This window comes from Chiloscyllium plagiosum, chromosome 6 (genome assembly GCF_004010195.1).
Source record: "Chiloscyllium plagiosum isolate BGI_BamShark_2017 chromosome 6, ASM401019v2, whole genome shotgun sequence".
NCBI lineage: Eukaryota > Metazoa > Chordata > Chondrichthyes > Orectolobiformes > Hemiscylliidae > Chiloscyllium > Chiloscyllium plagiosum.
This window is the reverse complement of record NC_057715.1, coordinates 116,352,540-116,369,747: the sequence shown is the minus strand read 5'-3', so window position 1 is coordinate 116,369,747 and position 17,208 is coordinate 116,352,540. Positions and strand designations below refer to the sequence as shown.

Here is a 17,208-nt window from a genome sequence, read left to right as displayed (position 1 = left end):
ACTGACCCTCCGACAGTGTGGCACTCCCTCAGCACTGACCCTGTGACAGTGTGGCACTCCCTCAGCATGACCCTCCGACAGTGCGGCACTCCCTCAGCACTGATCCTCTGACAGTGTGGCACTCCCTCAGCACTGACCCTCCGACAGTGCGGCCCTCCCTCAGCAATGACCCGCCGACAGGGCCCATTCCCTCAGCACTGACCCTCTGATAGTGCAGCACTCCCTCAGCACTGACCCTCCAACAGTGCGACACTCCCTCAGCACTGACCCTCCGACAGTGCGGCACTCCCTCAGCACTGATCTTCTGACAGTGCAGCACTCCCTCAGCACTGACCCTCCAACAGTGCGACACTCCCTCAGCACTGACGCTCCAACAGTGCGGTACTCCCTCAACACTGACCCTCTGACAGTGCAGCACTCCCTCAGCACTGACCCTCCGACAGTGCGGCACTCCCTCAGCACTGACCCTGACAGTGCGGCACTCCCTCAGCACTGACTCTCCGACAGTGCGGCACTCCCTCAGCACTGACTTTCCGACAGTGCGGCGCTACCTCAACACTGACCCTGTGACAGTGCAGCACTCCCTCAGCACTGACCCTCCAACAGTGCGGCACTCCCTCAGCACTGACCCTCCAACAGTGCGGCGTTCCCTCAGCACTGACGCTCTGACAGTGCGGCACTCCCTCAGCACTGACCCTCCGACAGTGCGGCGCTCCCTCAGCACTGACGCTCCGACAGTGCGGTACTCCCTCAGCACTGACTTTCCGACAGTGCGGCGCTCCCTCAACACTGACCCTCTGACAGTGCAGCACTCCCTCAGCACTGACCCTCTGACAGTGTGGCACTCCCTCAGCACTGACCCTGTGACGGTGCGGCACTCCCTTAGCACTGACCCTCCGACAGTGCAGCACTTCCTCAGCATTGAGCTGAATTTGTGTCTCAAACCTGGTTTTGTTCACCAGCCTCTGGAAGACGCACGTTGCCACCAACCCTCTGACACCCCGATGTGAGAGTTGTTCATGAGCTGCAGCTGAGCTTCCAGAGTGGAACTGTGTCCATGTGTTGGAGAGGGGTAGCGTTGTATTGGGAGTATGGATCGAGGCAGTGCGAGTTTAAGCTCTGCGCCTGTCAGTCACATTACCTGACATTCGATCTTCAGTTTGCGCTCTTTCTGAACAGACATGGTGCTGGTCAGGACCGTTGCGGTGTACCGAAAGCAATGCCGAATCTTGTGTTCATCCAGTTCCGTGTAACTGCAGGGGAAGATGAGACATATTGTTGGGTTGTTTACACATATTGCTGCAAATAATTTTCTAACTTTAACAAAGAGACAAACACACCAGAAATCAGAGCATAAGAAGGCCATTCGGCCCATTGAGCCTGCTGTATCATTTCACCCAATCCTGGCCAATCTTCGTCTCCAATCTGACTTTGACGCCCACTCCCTTTATCCCCTGGGCTCCCCAATAGACCAAAGATTTGTGTACCCCCGTTTTGAATAGTATCTGCAACTCTCTGGGTTAAGAATTCCAACGATTTACAACGCTTTGTCAGAAGATTTCTATATATATATATATATATATATATATAGAGTCACACAGTACGGAAACAGACCTTCAGTCCAACTCACCCATATCTATTTATCCTATACATGCCCCTCATAATTTTGTAAACCTCTATAAGATCACCCCTCAGCCCCTGATGCTTCGGGGAAAACAGCCCCAGCCTGTTCAGCCTCTCCCTGTAGCTCAGATCCTCCAACCCTGGCAACATCCTTGTAAATCTTTTCTAAACCATTTCAAGTTTCACACCATCCTTCCTGTGGAAGGTCAACCAGATTTGAAAGCAGAATTCTGAAATTGGCCTCAACGATGTCCCGTACACGGCTGCAGCATGACCTCCCAGTCCCTATACTCAATGCACTGACCAATGAAGGCAAGCGTGCCAATATGATCAGCTCTCTTTCCTGAACGTCTGACTGCCCCCACCCCGGCACTCCCACCCCAGCCCATGTTCTAGATTCACTGCACAGAGGATATCATCTCTGAGGATCGACCCTGTCAAGCTCCTTCAGAATCCCGTATGTCTTAATGAGTTCACCTCTCACTCACTCCAGAGAATATTGGCTCAATTTCCTCGGCCAATCATCATGGGATTACCCTCTCATCCTCAGGGCCAACTGATTGATCCTCGGCTATATCACCTCCATGACCTAGTGGTTTTATCACTGAACTGTTCATCCAGAGACCCACGTCCTGTCCTGGGGACCCAGGTTTGCAACCACTGTGGCAGAGTGTGAACTTTGAATTCAATAAAAAAAAGTCTGCTGTCTATGAATTGGTTGTTGATTGTCCGGTAGGATAGCCCATCTGGGTCACGAATGTCCTTTCGGGAAGGAAATCTGCCATCCTTACCTGATCTGACCTATATGTGACTCCAGACCCATGGCAATGTGGTTGGCCTCCAATTGCAGTTATCCAATAAATGCTGGTCTAGCCAGTGATGAACCCTCCCATGAATGAATTTTTCAAAAATTCCTCTCTCCACTCTGGCTTACTAACCCAGACGGGCACATCACATGTGCTGTGCGTTGACCCACAATGCTCTGGGGGAGGGTATTCCAGGAGTTTGACCCAGCAACACTGAAGAGACGGTGATATGTTTCCAAGTCAGGATGGGGAGGGGCTTGGAGGGGGACTGGTGTTCCCATGTATCTGCTACCCTTCTCAATGGTCGTTAAACAAAGCTGAGCAGTTAACTGTCAGTCATCATCTATATGGTGCATTATCTCTGGCTTGCCTCTACCAATAAGACTCCACTAGCTAACCAACCAGCACGCTGGTCTCAGACACTACAAAGTGTTGCAAATTGTCCTGATGAGAGCAAAGCAAATAATCTGAATAAAATCGGTCTTTGTCAGAGCAGTACACAAACGTCCAGGATTGAGAGCTAAGGGAAGAAGAGGCCACACAGGATTCCTGATCATTACCTGAAGTTGCTCAGGATGTGGGGGTTGGAGGATGACAAGGTAGAAGGGATACCCCACCTCCCCCTAGAGACTACTGCGTATCACAGCACAGGAGGGCCAGTGTACCATTGAGATATGGCAAGGAAAGTGACAGACTGAAGCCTCACCCAATCACAGCTCAGTTGCAGATTGAGGGGGTGGGGTGAATGAAGGGTAAGGGAGGGATGAGGACAAGCCTCCACCACGTCCTCTGACAGCCTCATCCATATGGGTACCACCCTCTGTGTGAAAACATTGCCCCGAGCAGAGGGGGTTACACTGTGTCATAACAGTTTGGGGGCACATCACCAGGATTTGAACACTTTAGGGGTTCTTCGCTGGGGTTTAAATAGGTTTACATAGATCCAGTCTGAGACTTGGACAGATTTGAATAGATCTGGGGTACGATAAAGTCCCAGCAGATTTAAACATTGTAAGTTAGTGTCCGAGATCTTTAAATAAAACATTGGTGAGACGATGTGTTTAATTTCGGTGATTTGCGGTTGGTGAAATTAAAAGTGAGAGAAATGGCTCTTAAAATTGTTAAAGTGGTTCTGGGGTTTGAAGATGATTGTCAAATTTGCCAAGGAAGTTCAGAAGGAGAAAAAAGGCTATATGTTTTGAATTAGCAAAGAGATTAGAATTGGGTTTAACCAAGGACAGAAGTAAAGCTGAAATTGTAAGAGAGAGAGAGAGAAGGTTCTTAGGTGAGCAAAAAGAGAGAGAAATTGAACTTGAGAAGTTGCGACTTTGTCAGCAAAGTCAAGTGAACAGGATGGAGATTAAAAGAGAAGGTAGTAATATATATAAATATGTCAAACCTCTGCCACATTTTGATGAGGAAGATGTCGAAGCCTTCTTTATTTCATTTGAAATATTGGCCAGGCAGATGGGGTGGTCTGAGGATTTATGGGAAATGTTAGTTCAGACTAAACTGGTCGGCAAAGCTGGTGAGGTATTTGCCGCGCTGTCAGATGAGGGGTCAAGAGATTATGAAAAGGTTAAACAGGTTGTTTTAAGTGCTTATGAGTTGGTACCAGAAGCATATAGACAGCGGTTCAGAAACAAACAAGGGACTAAGCCAGACCTATGTTGAGTTCGAAAGAATTAAGCATAGTTATTTTGATCGATGGATGCATGCTTTCAAAATAGATAGGACCTTTGAAGCTCTAAGAGAGATTATTGTGCTGAAGGAGTTTAAAAACTCATTCCAGAGATGGTAAGAATTCATGTGGAGGAACAGAAAGTTCAGGAAGTGAAAAGGGCAGTGAAATTAGCAGATGGGGACATGTTGGTGCATAAGACAAGCTTCCAGCCAGAATTTCATCCTGTGAGGGATAGAAGTTGGGATAAGGGGAGATCCTGCACTATGTAACTGGGAAGTGTTTACCATGGGATAGAGAAGAAGCCCAAGAGGGTGGAAAGGAGGTGAAAAGCTTCAGGTGTTTCCACTGTGAGTAAAGTTACCTTCCTGCACTGCCAGATTCAGTGATCTATAACCTGCACACCCAGATCCCTCTGCATATTAATCCTCCTAAAAATTTCTGCCATTCACTGTTTTGTTTCCACCTGTACTTGACCTTCCAAAATGCACCACTTCACGTTTATCTGGATTAAACTCTATCTGCCAGTTTTCTGTCTATGCCACCAACTGATCTATCCTCTGAAATTCCTCCTCGCTATCCGCAACTCCACCAATCTTTGTATTGTCTGCAAACTCACTCAGTAGACCTGCCATGTTCTCCTCCAAATTAGTTATATGGATTTATACATACAGCAGAGTTCCCAAAACTGGCCCCTGTCACAACCTTCGGCCGCCATCTATCTCCAATGACTAAGCCAGTTCTGTATCCATCTTGCCAGCTCACCCCGATACCTTGTGACTTCACCCTTTGCACTAGTCTGCCATTAGGGACCTTGTCAAATGTTTTACTGAAGTCGATGTAAACATCATCAACCATATTTCCTTCTTCAATCATATTGCCCCCTCAAAAAACTCAAAATCAAGTTGTCAGTTCCAGCTGTCCGCTGCAGTGGCCGGTATATTGGGTCCAGGTCGATGTGCTTATTGATTGAATCTGTGGATGAGTGCCATGCCTCTAGGAATTCCCTGGCTGTTCTCTGTTTGGCTTGTCCTATAATAGTAGTGGTGTCCCAGTCGAACTCATGTTGCTTGTCATCTGCGTGTGTGGCTACTAAGGATAGCTGGTCGTGTCGTTTCGTGGCTAATTCGACTGGGACAAATGTCCAAGTGAGATTTGCTAGTACTGTTGGGATGAGTTTAAACTTGCTTATCCGGGGATGGAAACTTGAGGAGTGACTAAATTTGGAAGGAAGTAAAATTGGTACAGGATATTGTAAAGATGCCAGAGTCATGAGAAGATAAGAGCCACAAAACCAAGCATCAAGTATGCTTCAAAAATGGAATGTTGTCAAAAAGACACAGTTAAAGGTACTCTACTTGAATCCATGCAGCATTTATAAGCCGATACACTCACTGCTGATGGCACATTGGATCACAAAGACCTTCGTGGTGGATAGGGGATTTCCATTATAGCAATGTCTGTTTATCTGTTATTCATGGGTGGCAAATGCTCCTGAATGATAACAAGAATGATGTGCAGATAATCTAAAAGCACTAATAGAGATGCAGGAGTATGATCTAATTGCCAATGCAGAATCATGAATGCTTGGTGCCCAGGAATGGGAGTGGAATATTCAAGGATATTTGACATTTAGGAAGGACAGACAAGATGAAAAGGATGGGGAGTTGTGCTGATGCGATCAGTACATTAGAATTGGGGTCAGAAGAACAATGTGTGGAATCTGTTTGGGAGCTAAGAAACAGCAGGGGGCAGCAGGCAGTGGGTGGAGTTCTAAATAGTGATAGTGTGGGGCATAATGTTAATCAGGGGATGAGGAAGCATGTAGCATGGCCAACACAGGCATCATAGGTGACTTCAATCCACACATAGTATGGGGAACCAAGTGAGTACTAAATCTGTTGAGTAGAGTTTCTGGCATTATGTTAGGAATGGTTTTCTAGACCAGTATGTTGAGGATGAGAGGGCAGGCTGTTTTAGATTCAGTGTTGTGTCATGAGAAAGAGCTAATTAACAATCTTATTGTCAAAGAACCATGGATAGAGCAGGGTGAGGAATGGATGTTGCAAGTTCCAGGGTTTAGATCTTTCATCAAGAACAGGCAAGACGGTAAAAGAGGGGGAGGTGTGGCCTTGTTAGTCAAGGATAGTATAACGGTGGCTGAGAGAACTTTTGATGAGGACTTGCTTACTGAGGTAGTGTGGGCTGAGGTTAGAAACAGGAGTGGAGAGGCCACACTGCTTGGAGTTTTTTTATAGGCCTCCGCAGAGTTCCAGGGAGGCGGAAGAGAGGATTAGCAAACTTATTCTGGGTAGGAGTGAAAGGAACAGGACGGTCATTATGGGGGACTTTAACTTCCCCAAATACTATAACTCCAGTACGTCGGATGGATCAGTTTTTGTCCAATGTGTGCAGGAGGGTTCCCTGAGACAGTATGTCAAAGGGCCGACAAGAGGGGAGGACACACTGGATCTGGTGCTTGGTAATGAACCAGGCCAGGTGTTTGATTTAGTGGTAGGTGAGCACTTTGGAGAGAGTGACCATAATTCAGTTACGTTTAGTTTAGCGATGGAAAGGGATAGGTACATGCCACAGAACAAGAGTTATCGATGGGGCAAGGGCAATTATAATGCGATTAGGCAAGAATGAGGATGCACAGGATGGGGTAGCAAAATGCGGGGGATGCAGACAATGGAAATGTGGAGTTGAAAAATGTGGTGCTGGAAAAACACAGCAGGCCAGGCAGCATCCGAGGAGCAGGAGAGGAAATGAGGAAACTGGAGAAATCTGAGTTCATCCCTTGTGGTTGGAGGGTTCCTAGGCGGAAGATGAGGCACTCTTCCTCCAGCCATCGTGTTGCTATGGTCTGGCGATGGAGGAGCCAAAGACTTGCATGTCCTTGGCGGAGTGGGAGGGGGAGTTAAAGTGTTCAGCCACAGGGTGGTTGGGTTGGTTGGTGTGAGTGTCTCAGAGATGTTCTCTGAAATGTTTCGCAAGTAGGCGGCCTGTCTCCCCAATATAGAGGAGGCCACATCGGGTGCAGCGGATGCAGTAAATGATGTGTGTGGAGGTGCAGGTGAATTTGTGATGGAGAAGGAGGCCATTTGAGTTGTTTGGTTTTGGAATTGGTCCTCCTGGGAGCAGATGCGGCGGAGGCGAAGGAATTGGGAATACGGGATGGTGTTTTTACAGGGGGCAGGGTGGGAGGAGGTGTAATCTAGGTAGCTGTGGGAGTCGGTCGGTTTGTAGTAAATGTCTGTGTTGATTCGGTCGCCCGAGATAGAAATGGAGACGAGGAGCCTGAGACGGTCCAGGTAAATTTGAGGTCGGGGTGGAAGGTGTTAGTAAAGTGGATGAACTGTTCAACCTCCTCGTGGGAGCACGAGGTAACGCCGATACAGTCATCGGTGTAGCGGAGGAAAAGGTGGGGGGTGGGGCCAGTGTAGCTGCAGAAAATGGACTGTTCCACATAACCTACGAAGAGGCAGGCATAGCTGGGGCCCATGGCTATTCCTTTGGTTTGGAGGAAGTGGGAGGATTGGAAGGAGAAGTTGTTAAGAGTGAGGACCAGTTCAGTCAGTCGAAGGAGGGTGTCAGTGGAAGGGTACTGGTCGGTACAGCGGGAAAGGAAGAAGCGGAGGGCTTGGAGGCCTTCGTGATGGCGGATGGAAGTGTATATGTGGAAATGTGGAGCTGGTTTAAGGAACAGATATTGTGTGTCCTTGACAGGTATGTCCCTGTCAGGCAGGGAGGAAGTGATAAGGTAAGGGAACCATGGTTTACAACAGAAATTGCATCTCTTGTTGCAAAGAAGAAGGAGGCTTATGTGTTGATGAGGCAAGATGGTTCAGATGAGGTGATGGAGAGTTACAGATCAGCTCGGAAGGATTTAAAGAGAGAGCTACAAAGAGCAAAGAGAGGACACAAGCAGTCTTTAGCAAATAGAATAAAGGAGAACCCTAAAGCTTTCTATAGGTATGTGAGGAATAAAAGGATGATTAGGGTAGGAATAGGGCCAGTCAAAGACAGAAGTGGGAAGTTGAGTGTGGGCCCTGTGGGAATCGGAGAGGTGCTAAATGAACATTTCCCATCGGTTTTCACCCAGGAAAAGGAGAATATTGTAGAGGAGATGAATGAGATATGAGATATTAAACTAGAAAGAATCGAGGTTAGTTACGAACAGGTGTTATCAATTCTAGAAGGAGTGAAAGTAGACCAGTCCCTGGGCCGGATGGGATTTATCCGAGGATTCTCTGGGAAGCTAGGGAGGAGACAGCAGAGCCTTTGTCTTTGATATTTGAGTCATCATTGTCTACAGGTTTGGTACCAGAGGACTGGAAGATTGCAAATGTTGTGCCCTTGTTCAAGAAGGGCAGCAGAGATGACCCAGGTAATTATAGACCAGTGAGCCTTACTTCTGTTGTAGGAAAGGTTTTGGAAAGGATTATAAGAGATAAGATTTATAATCATCGAGCAAGCAACAATTTGATTTCAGATAGTCAGCATGGTTTCATTAAGGGCAGGTCGTGTCTCACAAACCTAACTGAGTTTTTTGAGAAGGTGACCAAGCATGTAGATGAGGGTAGGGTAGTTGGCGTGGTGTACATGGACTTCAGTAAAGCCTTTGATAAGGTTCCACATGGTAGGCTGTTGGAGAAAATGCAGAGGCATGGGATTGAGGGTAATTGAGCAGTTTGGATTAGAAACTGGCTTTCTGAAAGAAGGCAGCGAGTGGTGGTTGATGGAAAATATTCAGCCTGGAGTCCAGTTACTAGTGATGTGCCACAAGGATCTGTTTTGGGACCACTGCTGTTTGTCATTTTTATAAATGACTTGGACGCAGGCATAGGTGGATGGATTAGTAAATTTGCAGATGACACTAAAGTCGGTGGATTGGTGGACAGTGTGGAAGAATGTTACAGGCTGCAGGGGGACTTTGATAGACTGCAGAATTGGGCTGAGAGGTGGCAAATGGAGTTCAATGCAGATAGATGTGAGGTGATTCACTTTGGGAAGAATAACAGGAAGGCAGAGTACTGGGTCGATGGAAAGATTCTTGGTAGTGTGGATGTGCAGAGGGATCTTGGAGTCCATGCACATAGATCCCTGAAAGTTGCCACCCAGGAGGATAGTGCTGGTAAGAAGGCATATCATGTGTTAGGTTTCATTCGTAGAGGGATTGAGTTCCGGAGCCACAATATCATGCTACAACTATACACAACACTAGTGCGGCCACACTTGGAATATTGTGTACAGTTCTGGTCCCCATATTTTGGGAAGGATATGGAAGCATTGGAAAAGGTGCAGAGGAGATTTACCAGGATGTTGCCTGGTCTGGAGGGAAGGTCTTATGAGGAAAGGCTGAGAGACTTGAACCTGTTCTCATTGGAGAGAAGAAGGCTAAGAGGGGATTTGATAGAGACATACAAGATGATCACAAGATTAGATAGGGTAGACAGTGAAAGTCTTTTTCCGAGGATGATGATGTCAGCTTGTATGAGAGGGCATAATCACAAATTGAGGGGTGATAGATTTAAGACAGATGTCAGAGGCAGGTTCTTTACGCAGAGAGTGGTAAAGGCGTGAAATGCCCTACCTGCCAATGTAGTTAACTCAGCCACATTAGGGAGATTTAAACAATCCTTAGATGAGCACATGGATGATGATGGGATAGTGTAGGGGGACGAGCTGAGAATAGTTCACAGGTCGGCGCAACATCGAGGGCTGAAGGGCCTGTTCTGTGCTGTACTGTTCTATGTTCTATGTTCTACAATGTCACAGTTGCTGGTCGTTAGAGAAAGGCATTGTGGGAAAAGATGTGGAAAAGAAGCTAAGCGAGTGGCATTAGTGAAGGTAGTAAAGGAGACCCCAAAAGTCAAGGAGAGTGCACAGCCTGGGCTGGGGTTGGGTATGGAGTTAGTGCTGATCTCTGTAAAGAATTGGCCTCTGTGGGTAAAGTTTACTCAGAAAGAACAGGGGGAGAAGGTCAAGAACTTATAATTTTGAGAGATGCAGGATCTAACCAGTCGCTGATAGTGAGGGATGAACGTATTGCACTTTTCCTGATCTGTTTCCAGAGAGTGTGGTAATTTGTGGGACACACTGACAAAAATGTAGCGCTCCCCGATGTCGGATCAGATCAGAGCGCCAACTTAAGACTGGGGAAGTTACAGTGGGAGTGACTGACAGAGTGTCAGTTCCAGGAATTCAGTTTGTTGTTGGGAATGATTTGGCAGGATCCAAGGTGGGAGTGACACCCCTTGTTGTGGAGAAGCCCAAGGAAGATCAAGAAACTGAGGAGTTAAAACAGAAATATCCTGGTATTTTCCCAGACTGTGTGGTGACAAGATCCCACATCAATAAGTCACAGTATGAAGGAAAAACTAAAGAGGAGTGGGATAGGTTAGTAAGCTATCTGTCTCCGGAGCATAGAACACAGTTGAAAGGTCTGTTACTGCAGAATGAGGACATATGTAAGAATCAGATGAGGAGGACTAATGCTAATGAACATGAAGTAGACGTAGGGAATATTGCTCCAAAACAACAACATCCCTATCGGCTTAATCCTTTCAAAGCCAGACAGGTCCAGATGGAGGTGGAGGCCATGCTCGACGAGGGCATCATCGAACCGAGCCAGAGCGAGTGGAGTTCGCTTATCATCTTAGTTCCTAAACTGGACAGGACTCAACGATTCTGCGTGGAATATCAGAAGGTCAACGTGATTACAATATCAGGCTCATATCCAATACAGAGATTGGAGGACTGTATTAGTAGAGTTGGACAAGCCAGTTACATCACCAAGTTGGACTTCCTGTGTGGTTACTGGCGAAAGAAATTTCTGCTTTTCTCACCCCAAATGGGCTATATCGGTTTAAAGTGATGGCCTTTGGAATGAAGAACGCACCCGCCACATTCCAAAGACTCATGAACAAAGTTGTGGCTGGGCTAACAAACTGTGCAGTGTATTTGGACGATGTAGTGATCTTTAGTAAGTCCTGGAAAGATCACATGGTACAGTTGGCAGATCCCTTTAAATGACTACGAGAAGCAAAACTGGAAATGAACTTCAACAAAACTGAAATTGCAAAAGCAGAGGTGATGTTCTTGGGACCAGACATTGGTCATGGAAGGTTAACCCCATGGAACGCAAAGATGAAGGCCATTGAGGAATTTTCACGATCAACTTCGAAGAAAGAGATGCTTCAATTTTTGGGACTCAGCGGATTCTACCGGAAGTTTGTTCCGAGCTTCAGTGGTGTAGTGACACCGTTAACCGATTTGCTGAAGAAGAACACAAAGTTTGGGTGCACAGAACCATGCCAGGGGGCATTCGACTATTTGAAATTGATATTAACCACCAAACCAGTTTTAGCTACACCAAACTTTACAAAACCTTTTAAAATGCTCGTGACATAGGAGTTGGGACTGTACTGCTTCAGGAAGGTGACGATGGGATTGAACTGCCAGTTGGTTACTTTTCAAAGAAACTCAACATCCAGAAGAAATACTCCACAATCGAAAACAAACTATTGAGTTTGGTACTGGCCTTACAACATTTTAAGGCAGCATCCGAGGAGCAGTAAAATCGACGGCAGGTCGGACAAGTCATGGGGACAGTGCTGAGCTGGAAGTTTGGAACTGGGGTGAGGTGGGGGAAGGGGAAATGAGGAAACTGGTGAAGTAAGAGCTTCAGGGCAGAGGAAATGACCTTGGAGTTGTAGTGGGAGAGGGACTCCCTGAGATTCTTGTAGAGAGAGGAGGAAAACTTCTTCAAGGCAGGCACTCTTGCAAGAGGATTCGCAGTAGGGTTAAAATCAACGAGGTAAAAACAATGATTGCAGATGCTGGAAACCAGATTCTGGATTAGTGGGGCTGGAAGAGATGGATGCTGCCTGAACTGCTGTGCTCTTCCAGCACCCTAATTCAGAATTACAACATTTTAATGTGTATGCCACAAACAATGTGTCGGAGACAGTTGTGTACACGGATCACAATCCGCTTACATTCTTAGAACACTTTAAAGACAAGAATCTGAGACTATTTCATCGGAGTCTTATGCTATAGACATTTAATTTACACATCGTACATGTTGTGGGTCTTAAGAATGTAATTGCAGATGCATTATCACGGATTTAACTGATAACGTATAGATAAGATTGGTATCTATTGTTACGACATGGGGTAAACCCTTCTGTTTAATTTAAACCAGCAACCAGCAAGATTTATCCCATGCAGTAATCTATGAAAATTCAAGAGGCCAGGAACTAAAGTATAAACTAACAACTTTATATCTTCAAGTATAACAGAGAATAATTAACTAACAACCAAATTACAACTCCTTCCTCTAAGCTATCTTTTACTTTTCCTTCTATAATACTCATCGGATAAAACCTCTAATTAAGATTTACCAGAAAATGCAAATTTCAAAACCAGCCAGTGGTCGAATCTTCTCTTTGTCTCTTCCTCTGTAGATTTGCTCTCTGGGTCAGTGTCGATGTTTTTTCTCTGTGCAAACTCCTCCTTCTCTAGACAGGTCCCTCTCAGAGAGTTCTCACTAGCAGCCTACATCTGTTGGTCTTTTGGCAGTTCTCCTCCAACTGTTCAATTTTTCCCCAGTCTTATACCCCAAAGCATCGGATTATGTCATTGGTGTTTAATATTATCAATATACTCAATTCAAATTGAATTGGAGTTTGGTTTTTTTCTGGATATCATTTTAAACTGAGTGGCCTAATTCAAATTTGTTTTTGTCTCCAGGCAACCAGCTACCCGAACTGCTGGACCACATGTTATGTTATACCTTATTCAGAACACTTGGTGCTGTCACGTAGTTCTGCTAACTTTTAACTTTCTTAAAGGTACAGTACACCCATATCTTCATAACACTATACAATGCTATATATATGTGGGAAGAAGTTAATATGAACTTAGATTAAAGTCATATGTATATCATGATAATGTGGTTAAGGAATAGAGAAAGAAAATGAAGCCAAGTTTTCATTATGATGGTTCATTTTTTCTTAAGAGGGGAGGTGTTATGGAGGTGCAGGTGTGTACTGTACCTTTAAGAGAGTTGAAAAGCTAGCAAAGACCGACTGAAAACAGAGAGCGTCTGGAACAAAGTGAAAATGTAACACTTGGTTGAAACAAATAGTTGGAACAAAAACATTCAAATTCAACCAATTCATTTAAATTATGCCCCAGATACCAAAATCCAATCGATTTGGAATGTTACTGTTTGGGATGACATCAAACCAATGAAATGCTCTGACGTTTTGAGCTAAAAAACCGGACATTTTGAACAGTTAGGGGGACAACTGCAAAGGACACCAACAAGTAGACTGCTAGCAGAACAGTTCTCTGAAAGGTACTTGTCTGTAAGGAGTTTGCACAGCGGAACATTGAAGCTGACCAGAGGAACATCCACAAAGGAGAATCGACAAAGCTGACTGGTTTTAAAGGTGATTTTTGTTTTGTAAATCTTAATCAGGGCTTTTTTTAAAAATCGGACTAGTATTGTAGAGTGGGAGGTAAAAGATAGGTTTAAGAGAAAGGCGTTGTAAATAGATTGTGAAACTTAGATTACTCACAGTGTGGAAACAGGCCCTTCGGCCCAACCAGTCCACACCGACCCGCCAAAGCGCACCCACCCAGACCCATTCCCCTACATTTACCCCTTCACCTAACACTATGGGCAATTTAGCCTGGCCAGTTTACCTGACCCGCACATCTTTGGACTGTGGGAGGAAACCGGAGCACCCGGAGGAAACCCACGCAGACACAGGGAGAGTGTGCAAACTCCACACAGTCAGTCGCCTGAGGCGGGAATTGAACCCGGGTCTCTGGCGCTGTGAAGCTGCAGTGCTAACCACCGTGCCACTGTTCCGCCCACTAGTTGGTTTTAATATTCTCTGTTGGACTTAAAGAATAACATTGTTAATTTTGACTTTAAGTAGTGACCTCTGGGATAGTTCTTTGCCTCTCAAAATGTAACAGATTACGGCACAAGGTGAGCTTCTCTGTGCGTCAGGTTTAAATGAGCAGAGGGGTTTACCCTGTGTCGGAACACTCTTGTGACTAAAGGGATCATGGAATATTGGGGGCAGGGCAGGATGCAAGTGGTGAGCTCAGTGGTCAGTGATGGTCATATTGAATGGTGAAGCAGGCTCGAAGGGCCGAATGGCTACTCCTGCTCCTATCATTGATGTTTCTCAAGGGCAACTGGGGATGGGGCAATAAATGGGGCCCAGCTTGTGATGCCTACATCCAACGAATGAGTGAGAAAAAGGGGGATACCCATAATGATGTAAGCGATCCCATGTCCGCAAACCTTGCTCCATTGCACTCATCATTGGTTGAGTATAAATCTCATCACATAATATGCCACATCCCCCAGCCCTCCCCCAGTCACTGACACTGGTTACCCAGTGTGACCTTCCTCCCAGAACCCCCCATTTCCGCTCTGTCCTTTACCAGAGTTGAGGGTGTTTGTCGACCAGTTTGCTAACATGAATAAACACTCACAGGAAATCACACACAACTTTTTTTCGAATGAGTTTGGTTTTTCCTCCCAACAGTGAAACACTGAGTAGGCCATTCAGCCCTTCGAGCCTGCTCCACCATTCAAAATAATCATGGCTGGTTATCCAACACAGACTCCTGTTCCCCAAACCCTTTGAACCCTTTGACCCTAAGAACCATATCTAACTCCTTCTTGAGAACATTCAATGTTTTGGTCTCAACTGCTTTCTAAGTTAGAGAATTCCCCAGGCTCCCCACTCTCTGAGTGAAGACATTTCTTCACATCTCAGTCCTAAATGGGCTACCCAATATCCTTAGTCTGTGATCCCACAGGAAATTGTCTGTAATCTGGAGAGCATTATCTCAAAGTTGGATAGAGAAGTGACAGAGTTTTTGGGAGGGGGTTCGAGAAGTCAGTGCTCCTCTCTGGCCCATTGAGTTTCCCTGACTTATATTGCTGCACCCTTTTCCATTGGATGCTTTTATAGAAACATTGAATCATAGAATTATGCGGTGCAGAAGGCCATTTGACCTATCATATCTGTACTGGCTCCTGAAGGAGCTCTCCAGCTAGTTTGACTCTCCAGCCCTATTCTGTAACCCTGTAACGGTGTCCCTTTCCTATATATATATCCAGTTTCCTCCAATGGGATCCACCTCTCCCAGGCAATGTGTTCCAAATCCTCAGAACTCCCCGAGTGAAGAGGTTTCCCCTCATCTCACTCCGAGCACTCTCGCTGACAATCCTGAAATTGTGACCCCTAGTTACTGACATACCACCCAGTGGAAACAATATCTTTTCCTTTACCCTGCCAAACCTATTTATAATTTTGAACACCTCAATAGGGTCACCTCTTAATCTTCTCTGCTCCAAAAGGGAATAAGTCCAGTCTCTCTTATCTTTCCTTGTAGCTAACTCATTCATGCTATCATTCTGGTAAATCTCCTTTGTACGCTCTCCAGGGCTGTAACATTCTTCCTTAATAAGATGCCCAGAACGGAGCACAATACTCCAAATATGGTCTGACCAATGATTTGTGGAGTTGTAGCATCACGTCCTTGCTTTTATACGCTATGCCTCAATTTGTAAACTCAATGATCCTATAAACCTTCTCAACTGTTTCAACTTGCCTGACCACCTTCAGAGAATCATGCCCATGAACCTGGAGGTCCCTCTGCTCCTATGCTCCCCTGTGTTATCTCTCTGTGTTTCTTTCACCTCACATTTCTCTGCATTGAAATCCATCTGCCATGAATCTGCCCATTGGCTGACTTGTCAATGGCCCACAAAAGCTGCTCAGCATCATCCTCACAATTCACTATTCTCCCTAGTTCAGTGTCACCTGCAAATTTAGAGATTTTGCCTTCAATCTCTAACCCATTTATATAAATCAGAAAAAGCAAGTGTCCCAGCACCGGTGCCTGGGAAACACCATTTCCAACTTGTCTCCAATCAGAGAAATGTCCCAGCGATACCTATCCTCCATTATGCCCCTCCAGCCAACTTCTAACCCAAGCTCCCAAGGACCCATCAATCCCAAAGATTTCTAATTTGCTAATCAACCTGCCTATGGTATCGCATCAAATATTCTCTGAAAGTCTGAATGTACAACATCCACAGCACGAGCCTCATCCACTGCCTGTGTCACCTCCTCAAAGAATGCAATTACATTTTTCAGACATGATCTGCCCTTGACAAAGCCACGTTGGCTGCCTTGTATTAATTTACTTTTCTGTAAGAGTATATTTACCTTATCCCATATTAAGGCCTCCATCAGTATTCCCACTACAGGTGTCAGGCTGGCATCAAGTACAATGATTATTTATAAATATATTGCTGGGGGAGTAGGGAGGGGTGGTGCTGACAGGGAATAAAGGGATTGGCTCAGTAGAGGGGTTGGAGGCAGAATATCCCATGGTAGCCAACTGTGGTACAGCATAATCCGAATGGGCTGAACTGCCTCCTCCAAACCTGTACCAGCTTCCTGAGGTGGGCCACTCACAATAGGCTGGAAGGAGGGGGCTAGTAGGGACCTAGTGTGACCCTTTCCCCATCGTTTGAATGGAGATCGCACTGAGCCTTCTCCAGTGATCCTTCCTCCTTTCTGTTAATATGGGGGGGTTCGTTCCCCAGGGGCCTCTGGCCAAGCTAAGTACAATATTGTCATCGACTTCCAGCTTTTCAATTCCACTGCTTGTAAAAAATTAACCCAAATGTTTTGGTTGCATGTGTTTTTTTTTAAGGCCTCATTAAACATTTCAATTGCGACGTTGTACTCACTAATGGCCTGATCGCTTGTTAAATGCACAGCCCATGGCGACTACCTGTGCAGTTGCTTTAGAGATGACAGGGACACACAACATGGAGTAAACCTCAAACCCTAGGATGTTGTTGAGCTGACGGTGCTGCTCCTGAAACAAGATTGGAAAGAAACGTGAAAGAAAGAAAGACACAGAGAAAAAGAGAGAGAGAAAAACAGGGGAAAAAGAATAGAAATGAAAGAAAAAGAGAAAGAAAATTAGAAAGAGAGAAAAGACAAGAAAGAGGGAGAGTAAGAAAGAAAAAGGAGAGAAAGA

The 17,208-nt window shown here is 45.7% G+C and overlaps 1 protein-coding gene across 1 annotated transcript in view; it reads right to left on the bottom strand.

Moving 5' to 3' along the window:
- Window positions 1-17,208, bottom strand: part of LOC122551083 (cGMP-dependent 3',5'-cyclic phosphodiesterase) — a 76,818-nt gene that overhangs the window by 33,721 nt on the left and 25,889 nt on the right. Inside the window, exons 5-6 of the mRNA XM_043692725.1 lie at window positions 16,913-17,043; window positions 1,142-1,253 (exon numbers count right to left, since the gene is read on the bottom strand). Of these exons, the coding sequence (XP_043548660.1) occupies window positions 1,142-1,253; window positions 16,913-17,043 (243 nt within the window). The remainder of the gene's footprint in view (window positions 1-1,141; window positions 1,254-16,912; window positions 17,044-17,208) is intronic.